At 38.7% G+C, this 11,719-nt stretch overlaps 1 protein-coding gene across 3 annotated transcripts in view; it reads right to left on the minus strand.

The window, feature by feature from the left end:
- The window catches only part of LOC120103996 (molybdate-anion transporter-like), a 37,346-nt gene extending 25,894 nt beyond the window's left edge, over window positions 1–11,452 (minus strand). For 2 of the 3 annotated variants that reach the window (XR_005510145.1, XM_039122849.1), the window contains exons 1-4: window positions 11,014–11,441; window positions 10,690–10,834; window positions 3,861–4,029; window positions 3,530–3,785 (exon numbers count right to left, since the gene is read on the minus strand). Coding sequence is in view for 1 of the 3 variants with exons in the window: in XM_039122849.1 (XP_038978777.1) it covers window positions 3,530–3,785; window positions 3,861–4,029; window positions 10,690–10,834; window positions 11,014–11,197 (754 nt within the window). In the remaining 2 variants the exon portion in view is untranslated. Of the gene's footprint in view, window positions 1–3,529; window positions 3,786–3,860; window positions 4,030–10,689; window positions 10,835–11,013 lie in introns of all 3 variants that reach the window. The other variant, XR_005510146.1, reaches the window with a different exon arrangement.
- Window positions 11,453–11,719: the final 267 nt, after the last annotated feature.

The raw sequence follows: 11,719 nt of genomic DNA on the forward strand, positions 1-11,719 counted from the left end.
CCTAAAGGATGAATTTTGATGATTACAAAACACTTGAGATCATATTGTGTACTAATGACATTGGCCTAATTGTGAAGATTTCTAAGTCAAGAAAAATTAGAAGGAATGAAGCACTGCAAAATCATAAGTTCTTCGCAAACATCTCATTGGACATGTTTCAAAAGAAAATGATCATAATCTAATCCATGGAGATCAGAGATGAAGTCTAAAGCTTTCTATTTGAAAAACTTGAGTCAACCCCCTAAGCAAAAAGGACAAGTTTAAGTTGATTCTGATAAGTTTTATTCAAGGAACACAGTCAATGAGTCGACCCCCGCAAAACATGAGTCGACCCTTGTAGTTTAAAGTAAACAGAAAGTTTTTACCACCTGAGAGAAGCTTGAAGAGTCGATCCTTGTTCAAAATGAGTCAACCCCCGAAATTGAAGAGTCAACCCTTGCGTTTGAAGAGTCGACCCCAGCTCAGTTTAAGCGACAGACGGAAAATTATGGTATGAGTCGACTCTTGCATTTAAAGAGGCGACTCCTGAAGACGATGAGTCGACCCTTGTGTTTAAAGAGGCGACTCCTAATGAAGATGAGCCGACCCTTAAGAATTAAGAGTCGACCCTTTGAAGATGACAGCAAAAGCTTTCTCCACATTTTGAAGTGCCGACCCAGAATGAACATGAGTCGACCCCTGAGTTATATGAGTTGACCCTTGTACTACTGGGACCACAACGGAAAGCTGTGAACGACTTTTGTCTTCTTCTGTAACAGAAAAAGATTCTCATCAGAACGGAAAGAAAGAAATTCAAATCCCGCCGAAGAATTTGTCTATAAATACGAGGGAACCTCAAAATGGAAACAACAAGGAAAGAAAAAAGATTATATTGAAAACAAAAGGTTTCCACTGAGTAAAAGAGAAGAAAAGCTTAACAGTTCATCATCCTCACCAGCATTGTAATCTGAAACTTTCTCTCGAGGAGATCAGTCGAAGTTTCTCACTGCATCGTGAAGAGCTGCTGTTCGGACATTGGAACATCCTTCCACAACCAACTTCTTCATCAGCTTCAGCTTTTACTTTCATTGATTTATTCTTTATATGCTCTGAAGCTTTAAGTTTTCTAGTTACAGCATTCTTTTAGTTGGATTAATTGCTGCTGTAACAGTTTCATTGATTTGAAACTTGTAAAGACTCTTCCAAGCCTCGATTGGAAGTTGCTGAATCGGGAATATTCAATAAGGAAAAAGTTTCTAGTTGGTTTATCTGAAAACTAACTGGGTTGTTTGTGAGCCCAGAAAAACAAACGGTGTAAAATTTTTGGTTGGTTTATTTGAAAACCAACTGGGTTGTTTGTGATCCCGGAAAACAAAAGATTTTCGGTTGGTTGCCTGGGAAAACCAACTGGGTTTTGATTGTGAGCCCGGAAAACAATCAGGCTGTAATCTACTAGGTTATAGTAAAATCTCAAGCTAGGCTTGAGGAGTGGACGTAGGTGCTAGGAGTGCACCGAACCACTATAAACCTTGGTATTTGTGATTGTAGTTCTTCTCTTCCTTTCCTCTGCATATTCCTGACTGCTTTCCTAACTTTATTCACTGTCGTATTTGTAATCTTATTTCCGCTGCTGAATCTATAAAATAACAGTAACTCATACTCTCCATACGTTTTAACTTTAATTATTTTTAAAGAGACCCAATTCACCCCCCTTCTTGGGCTGCATCTCTGGGCAACACAGGTCCTGCTGCATCAAACTCCCTTCAATTTCTCATTACTATCATGAGCTTACTTTTCGTTCTCCTTATCTTAATCACTTTCTTTTGAGTAACAGTAATTCTCCCCACTACCCTTGTGCAGTTTTTCATACTCAATAATAGCAGTTCTACCAGGAGGTTGCTCAACATTTACACTCGTAGGCATGACATGACAAAGGAGCTTTGTTCTCTCTCCGCACCAATCAGCACATGCACGGAATCTTGTTGCCCTCCTGGAGGGTAGACTTCCATTGCCTTAAAGTGAGTTTACAGAGTCAATAGACTTCTGTTGGGAGCTATAACACTTGTTCCTCATGGTTTACTCAAGGTCAAGGCCAACATCCACAGCGAGGAACCAATTGTTGTTGCAACTAAGGCCAAGGACATAAGCATAAAATGTTGGTTATAGGTTGGCATGGTATTGTACCATGCCAACCAACCTTGTGTCCAGAATCATTCCAAGGCCCATCTCAAAATATAGGGATCCATAACAGTTCAATATCAGTCTATAATGATCGATATGAAATAGCATGAACTGGCACACACAATACAAATAGTACTGTGCTCATATGTGAGGGTGAGCCTTGGCACAATTATAAGATTGCTCCATTGTGACCTAGGAGTCACGGGTTCGAAGCACAGAAACAACCTCTTCACACATGTGGGTAAGGCTGCGTATATCTAAGCCTCCCTAGGCCTTGCAATGACACAAGCCTCATGCACAGGGCCACCCTTTTATTAATGTGCTCATCTATAGCCAATAATGTACGTAGAATACAGTATAGATAGGTACATGATGGAATTTAAATATTTTGCCAAGGTTAACCCCAAAATGTGAAGAATGTCACAGCACAGTTTGCATTCAATTACGAGTTAACGACTTTCAAAACCCTTCTCAACATTCTGTTACTTGTTTATGTTATTGAAGATTGGCAGAGCACATAACATCAAGATAAGTTGACTCCAATTGTATAATTTCCGACATGAGTAGATACTCTCTCTTCGAGATAAGGTGGAGATTAGAGAGAAGCAACAGACTGAATAATGAAATTTGAGTACCGAACGTATGAATTATGAAAATACTTAGAACAGTTTGGATCTTTTGCTTAGTTTAAGCATCCTGGTTTGGACCTTTTTGCTTAGTTTAAGCATTCTGGTTTGGACCTTTTTGCTTAGTTTAAGCATTCAGATCAAGTAGGACTTAAAAATAGATCCACCAAGAACCTCCACATCTATGCTTAGTACAATATCTTTCTCAGTCCTTATTTATATGAATGACATGGTATTGTATTGACACTGAATTGAAAACAGCTTGCAAACTCTTGGTCCATGACATAAAGAGCTTTGACCTTTCTATAAGTTTGATTTACATAATAAACCCAATAATTTTATACATTAAGTTAAAGAGCTTTGATATATCAAAATTTTCAGGTTTGACATTTAAACAAATGCTAGAATGATATTGCAGTACTTATAATTAATTTATTGACTCTTTGTCTGGTTTAAAAGATGATACTAATGTGAATTTTTCGATGTTTACTTATATATCATTACCAACATGAGAAACCTATATTGCCATCCACTCTAAGAGCTCTACCCTTGAGTTCCCATTTATGACTTCTCCTTTTATATAACACTACAGCTCAATTAGTCTGGGTAGAAAAGAAAACTATAGTATAAACCATTCAAGGCCACTTCCTATAGCATGCTATGCATTTCTTAAGAAGTAAACCATGTTAAAAAAAGAGTTGCAGCCAAGAACTTGACATGCTTTCTGCATACGCAATTCTTACCATTAAGAACATGTGCAGAAAACGATTTTCTGTAACTCCCAATAACTGATTGTTGCTGACATCCATTCCATTCTTTCCTGATATAAAGAATGCTTATAATTGCCAACAGTGCAGCTGGAGCTGAGGGGGAAAAGAATCCTTTGTCAAAATCCTTGAATAATAAATTTGCCAGCCCTTGACTTCCAACAAGAGATGCAGATTCAAAAAAGGTCATTAGCCAAAAGGTGTCACTTAGACAATCCTGCCTGTGACCTTGCTGCAAAGTAAGAAAAGGACATTAACTGGAAGACGTAGGTAACATTACGAATAAACAACAGACTAAAGCACAAACCTTCTCATGTTCAGTTACCATCCATGTCTCAAAGCAGAAGGAGAAAACAGATGAGGCGAGTGACAGGCATACACTTGCTACCCATACACTTGGATGCCTGCTTATGCTTTTCAAGACACCCAGAAGAAGATGAAGGATGCAGAATAGCAGACAAGCCTTTCTTGGGCCTCTACAGATATCAATAAATGAATCATTAATTTCGATGCACCGGATAACCAATAGCAGAAATCATGAATGTGATAATTTACTACAATATAAATAGGAAAAATTGTTTCTTTTAGAACATAAATAATGACATCAAGAAGATAAATCATAATTCCATATCAAAGTATGTGGCTAAAATGGATGGAAGTGAATCAAATTGTTCATGGACAGCTCACTTTCAGCTCATTAACAAGCTAATTCAAGCTCACAAGCCAATAGCTTTTGTCAAGCTCAACTGGAGTTTGGCTCAAGCTTGACTAACACTTTCATATAATATGCTGAGCCTGAGAAGCCAAGTACTTGGTTCAGCTCATTTTCTTTCGTAATGGTCAACAAAACTCATACCAAACTAGGGAACTAATTGGAATTTATAACCAGAGTGGCTACAGGTCATAGAATCAGAGACAATGTAGCAAGTAGATTGGATCTACAATGCGGTGATTTAAAAGTTGAGCCAACCTTATGCTCAAAGTATGATCCATCAAGAATTGAGAACAAGCTACAATTGAATCTCACCCCAAAATTTACTCTCCATAAATTGGTGCAAAGTTATTGGTCAAGGCAAATTGAGGCAAGGGATGGACTTGCAGTGAAAACAGAAAATCCAAATCACACGAATACAAGCCAAACTTAGTAGTTACATAATTTGACCTCATACGAATAAGGAAAACCCTGTAAATCAGAATGGGAATAAAAGGAAAAGAGTAGACTTGATCCAGACACAGAAACATAAAACAAATATACTCTGAAAATATGAAGCTGTCAGTAAGGCAAACTCTGTTGGGGGATACTATGGCAATGATGAACAATGGAATGTGAAGTTAACAGTGCTTGAGAGTTCTTTAATTGGATTTGTCTCGAAGACACTTGCAGAACTTGAAATAAAGTATTGCATGAACCTCCTGTTTGGGGAAGCATTTCCATTAGTTATAGCTAACTATGTGTTTGCTTCAAGTGTTCTAGAAGACTCACTAGAAACAAGAAATAAATCCTACTGATGCAGATGAAGACCATCACAGAACTAGCCTATGCTGCAAATCTGTAGGGCCTGCAAGAACAAATGAATACCAAAGTTCTCAGAAGGAAAAAATGCCACAATACAACCTGTCTATACTCTATAGTAATGGTAGATTTTCCTACCATGTGTCAAAGTTTTGTAGCTTATATATATATTTTACCTAGGGTATCATATAGGGATGTCAAACAAACAATGCAGTTTGAGCTAAAAAGCAAGCTTGACCTAGCAAATAGGCTCAAAATTAATTTCATACCACAAGCCAAAGACAGACCTAGCTCAATCAAGCTTGGCTTGATAAGACTCAAATATATAAAAATATAGTACTATTACATATAATATATCATTTGATTAAATCCTAAATTAGAAGATATTATTCAAGAGCACAAAACTCTATTCTATGCCTACAATTTCTAGGTACTTCCATACACTAGAGTTACAAGAGCTTTGCTTCCCTACTCATCCACCCAAATGCAATACAATGCATGTTCCCAATTACAGTTACTGATTGCGAACCATCAAAGACATTTACTAGAGCACTATAGAGCTCAGTTAGCAGAGTAATCTATGATAATTACATGTCCTTTTCTACACCAGACATGAGAATCCAATGCTTGAATTTATATCTGCACTACACCAGCTCCCGCTGCAATTGAGCACAAGTTAGATCCTGCCATCTTTAATTATTTTGCTGTAATAGGGAACTGATGAGAGGCCAGGATTGCAAAAAGGTCAGAGCAATTAAATTTATGGAATGATCAAGCTATCTACACATTAAAAACTTTGACCACACTTCCAAAGTTCACAGTTACAACCATCTCTAAATGCCAGCCATCAATAATGAATCTGATATTATGCACCGGCTGTAGTTAACTTGGATTATGAACGAAACAGCAGCTATACTGTCTGGATATTCTTGCCCAAATTTGTCCAGGCTCAAAAAGAATGTTGGACCATTAAGCATACTTGGAGGGAATTAAGCCCCTGCAGACTAACCAGCTACCAATATGAAGAAATTTGAAGTTTAGTGATATCCATTTGTCCTAGGCAAATTAAATTTATAGTGAAAAAGATGTGCATTGAGATTCATTAGAATGTGAGCAGCCCTGTGCCAGCCTGTAAAGCTCATTAACAAACCAATTCTAAGCCTAGAAAAGCAAGACCTTGTCGACATGATTATGGATTGGATTACTCAAGGTAGTCCTTCTGGCAATCCCAATCTATGCACTAGCAAGCAACTTCTGGCATGCATCTACACAAGGCAGTCAACTTTAGAGTCAGATGTACAGCCATAATTTTCTCTAGAAAGAAAAATATGTGAATAGCAAAGGCATTGACCCACTAAACTGGCAAGTTATTACAAGGAAAAAGGAAATAGAACTTGCAGTTAGAGATGCAGAACTTATTAGATTGGCTCTATTATGCAAGCGAGAGGCAAGCTTTTGAGGAATAACAATCAGTTTTGGACCAGATAGTTAAAGAACAATACACTAATAGTGCTGGGTAATGGACTATGCCACCTCGCAGATAATTTTCTCCTGTTTGGAAAATGAAAACTAGTCTTTCAAGTATTTCTTAAGATTCATCAGCGGATAGACAGAGCATTGGAATGGAGACAATCAAATTTTATAAGGATCACTTGTTATGTGGCCCACCTTTAAATCATCGAGTATTCCTACTGACATGAATAAAGTGCCACACTACAGAAAGGTATATCAACTACTTTTACAGAGCACAGAAAGTTCAAGTGCTAAAAGACTTATTCCCAGATGATATAAAAGAGGAAATCATCAGCCAAAATGTGCCTTGGCACTATTCCAAAGATAACAAAATTACGAGTTAGGGCCTTCACTCCTCATGGACATATAAATATCAATACAGCATACCATTACCCAGGGTAACCAAAGCAGCAATCAACCACCTAGCTGGATGAAAAAATGGCTTCTCCAGTCCACCTGCAGGTCCAGCTATTTCTGTCTAACTCTTTGCATGGCACACTTCATGCACTTTCTTTTCTTCAATCTCATATATATAGTTATACATCTAATTGAACCCTATGTGATTTCTCAAATGATGATATTGAATACATTCTCTATTATTGTCACCCGACATCCTAGGAACAAATACAACATCACCTTTATACGTGGTGAACTATGATTAATGTTGGGAAAGTTATAGCCCAATGGTTCTGTTGGGCTGTTATTTCAAGTTCTTGTTGCATCCTCAAAAAAACAGATGTTCATACATATACACTCATTATTAATAAAGCTCAACGAAAGTCCTTATTCAATCTTTGGCACTACCAGCACTGTCTCGAGAGTATTTGAACTCAATTTAGCAGTGCATGGCATGTGATGCATCTAACAAGCATTAAGAAGGAGATTTCAGAATGAGCCAGCTAATCAATTAGCAACAAAAGTTCGTACCAAGATATGACATAATACTTAGCAGATGTTTCATCAACTCCATTGCCCCTTAGATCTCCAATACAAAATGATTAAATCAATGATCACCGAATCGACCCAAATCAGGTGACTCAGCCCACAATGAACCAAACTGACACCAAGTTGGAATGGTTCAGCAAGTCAAGTCGGTTCGGCTATAAATCCATCACCCCCACTGGTTCGATGCTTTGAGAGCATAAAGAGGCTCTTGTTTGTTGTTCAATGGTTCGAGGGTTCTCCTTTGCTGTTTGATGGTTCGAGGGCTCTCGTTCGTTGCTCAACACCGTTCGCTTCACCGGTAAGCCTCTCTCTCCCTCTCTTCTCCCTCGCATCCACGGCGGCTCCCCCCTCCACTGCTAGCACTTCTTCTTCGCCATTGGAAGGCTAGGTTTAAGATAGAAACAAGGGATTCTTTTCCCCATCTCTCTCTCTCCCTGCATCCACGACAACCCTCTTCCTTGGATTCCAACCTCCCTCCTCTCTCTCCCCTTTCCTCCCTCCCTTCCTCTCCCTCCCTCTTCCTTTGACTCCCTCCCTCTCTCTCTTTTCCTCTCTTTTTAGTACATCCCGAAACAGCATGATACGGTTCCATGCCATAGCAAACCGGTCACCGGCCGATACGAGCCCCAGTACTGGTTCGGCAAACCTTGGATTAAATTGTAAAATATGTACAATTCTAATGTAATGCCTTAGGGCCTTCTCTTACCACCACCCTCCCACCTTCCCACCCCCAAAAAAAGAAAGAAAAAGGAAGAAAAAGCAATTGACAAACTACATGAGATCAATAGAGGGGAATGTCCCCTATATGAAACTTATTCACAAGTTGATGCTGCCATACTGTTGAAAGAAAGCATTTTGTTAACCATTTATATTGACAAAGTTTGCACCTATTATCATAGAACCTTTCAACATGAAAGAGGGAGAGGATAATCACAAGATATATCAAGACCAATATTAAAAAACTCCAATAACCATGGAGACAATTTACACATGGACAAGTGCAGAAAGATTTCAAGAGAGGAGAATGAACCAGCATGTAATTGATATTAACTTGGATGAAGCACATTATTAAATACCTAGAAAAGTAGTCTGGTCTATGATACAAAGGAAAAGTGGATTGATTGATATTTATAAAGTGGATGGGGAACATTTTGATTGATGAGTGCACATCTAACAAAAGTAAAAAAAAATGAAACTAAGTAGGAATCTGACAACATATATAAATCAATATATAAAAAATGAAAATAAAATACCTTTAGAGTCCTCAATCATATATAAATCAATATGTACAACAATAGAGGGTCCAAGCACATGAGTGATTGAGATGGGAATGTTATGATAGATGTCAATAAGCTAAGAATAAGAGTAGAAATGGGTATATTTTACAAAGCACAGTAGTTGCACAATTTGCAAAACAAATGTACAGAAAGAATTGACATGGTATCATCACAAGCAACAATAATCTTAGGATACCTTTAGTAAGAAGAATACTTCAGATTTATTTAACAGTACTAAGAAATGCTCGCTAGAAAAGACTTTGTGGAGGCAATGGGAAGATCTATGAAAAAACTGATGTTACAAAAAACAAAAAAAAAACAAAATGATGAAACAGAGAAAGGATGCAACTCTTAGTATGAATAAAGCGAGACAGATCTGTAAAGTCTACCAAGCTGCTTTAAAACATGGATAAGCCTTACTATCTCTAATAATGGTTTGAGTAAATATGCAGCATGATAGGCGGTGCAGGATATGCAGAGGACTGCACAATTTAAATTACAAAAGCTCCAAATAGTTCCACCTTCATTGAATATGTCATTGTTATTGAATCAATTTTTTTGCCCAACTGGTCAACTATAGGTTTTTATATTCTCGGCCATTTCCAGGTATTAGTTGACTTTTGGCATCCAATGAAGCAGCCCCACCATCTAAATTTGAGAATATAGAATGTCTAAAGGAATTAATTACCAAGAAGGTAATTTTCAAACAAGCCTCAAAGTAGGAAGTCATGCAAGAAATAGTTATATTCGAGGTCTTTTATACCAACCGTATTGTACCATTCACAGTATCGAGATTTGGTTTGATATACGAGCTAAACCGATTCGTACCCACCCGAATTGAGTGAAATTGCCTGGTATCGACCCATACCACCTGATTTTAGGCAATACTATGGTTGCAAATGAAGAAAATGTTGAAATCTTGTCTCAGTGGAATGCATACCATACCGTACCCGACCATTCCATACCGACTGTACCATACCAAATTGGTAACATACCGATATAGTTCTTGGTACCAATTTTGTGGACCTTAGTTATACTTCTAGATCATAATTGATGAAAAGAAACATCAGAGAGTATGAAAAGTATTCTAGTCATTATTTCCAAAATGAGATGGAAGAGTTCCTACTGAACATTCAAAAACTACAATAAGATGAAGGTATTTATGATATTTTAAAGAAAGTTATTCATTAAAAAAGAAGAAGAAGAGGAAGAAGAAAGTCCTCCAGCTTGAGTACCCAGATTTCTCAAGAATGATGAGATTGTTTTGACATTACTCTCAAATTCATCACAAAGATGAAACAATCTTGTGCTGAAGCGGAGATAAAAGAAACAATTATGAGATTTTAGAAACTCCCTGATAAAATCCTGATAACTAATTAAGCTACTTATTTGCTTAATCCACCATTGGATGATTAAAATAAAGTCTTCAGAACTAGAGATCAACTGAAGATGATAGTGCAGAAAGATAGGAATTGAGTGGATGGGTAAATCTCACAGGATAATTTCCGAATTCTATTCCATTAAACCTTTTCAGATGCAACTGAAGCAGATTAAAAATATATATATCATGGGAAGATGATTCAGGTTGTCATCATTTACAACTAAAACCAATGTGACTGAGGATATCAAAAATCCTTTTTTTTTTTTTTTTGAGGAAAGGGAGGGCAAGAGCCCACTCTGATCTCAGAGGATACCAAAAAGTCATCACTTCGTCTCATCAATTTTCTGAGTATAATGATTTCATCCTGAATGTTCACCTAACAGGATATTCAAGAATGTGTCCAGCAATATGCCCTCTACCCAAAGTGGAACATTTTGGAGTACTGTCATAATACCACTGCAAATGATTAAAAAAAAAAAGAAGAAGAAAAAAAGGAGAACAGACTTACTTGACATCAGAAAGAATGCCTAAGAAAGGACCCACAAAGAGAGCAGCAGCAGCTCCAGCCGCGAGACACATCGCCATCTGCTCCCCCTTAATTCCATAATGTGCATACTCATACTCCCCAAACACCGACTCAAGCCCTTCCATTACTGGGGGGGGAACAAAGAAAGGAAAGGAAAAGAAAAAGAATCCATAAATACCAGAGAAACCTGCAACAAATTCGAAAACAACCCAAAATCCAACACCCATATCTCAACCCGCAGATCCCAAAACTATACATAAAATTCACAAAACAAGAAATGGTATTCAAGAAACCGGATCCAGAAACCTGAGGCGAGGGAGTAGAGGAGCAAGAACTTCCTCTGGAACCGCAGGAACGGCGCCGTAGAGGCGCCGCCGCCGCTCCTCGAGCGGAAGGGGCGAAGGGAGATGGACGCGAAGCACGACGCGAAGAGGAACACATACGAGATCGGCTTCGGCTCCCATACCTCCCTCTCGATCACCACCCCCATCGAAACAGAATCCCCCCTCCGGTCTCCCAAACCTTGGATCGCGTCTCGACGTCCGACGTCCCGCTTGCGTTCTTCTCTCTCGGCAGTCGGCACCCAAACCGAAGACGAAATAATAATTTCCGACGAACGCGTGATGGGCTTCGACGGCGACCTCCCCCGTCTCCCGCGCTAGGCCCATTATGACGCGCTGCCGATCGGACGGCCACTGTTGCTCCGGTTTCCCATGATCTACGTCATTCCGACTCCGAGGAACCGCTAATGAAACTGAAAGCGGTCTGGTGAGCCCTCTTTCATTTGTCGGCCTCTCTTTGCTGTCTCCATCTCGGCTTCTCGTCCGTGCCATCCTTTTTCGGGCTTGCGGGTCTTTGTTGGAAGTTGGAAGATGGTATGCTTAACTAGATTGAGCGAGAGGTACATCATAACTGGTCATTAAGGGATCTAACAATTTGCTGTGAGACCCATAAATATGGTGCTATTATTGATGGCAATGCCTGCCCTTCATAAAAGCATCGAGGACTCGTG

The sequence above is a fragment of the Phoenix dactylifera genome, unplaced genomic scaffold (genome assembly GCF_009389715.1).
Source record: "Phoenix dactylifera cultivar Barhee BC4 unplaced genomic scaffold, palm_55x_up_171113_PBpolish2nd_filt_p 001818F, whole genome shotgun sequence".
Classification (NCBI taxonomy): Eukaryota; Viridiplantae; Streptophyta; class Magnoliopsida; order Arecales; family Arecaceae; genus Phoenix; species Phoenix dactylifera.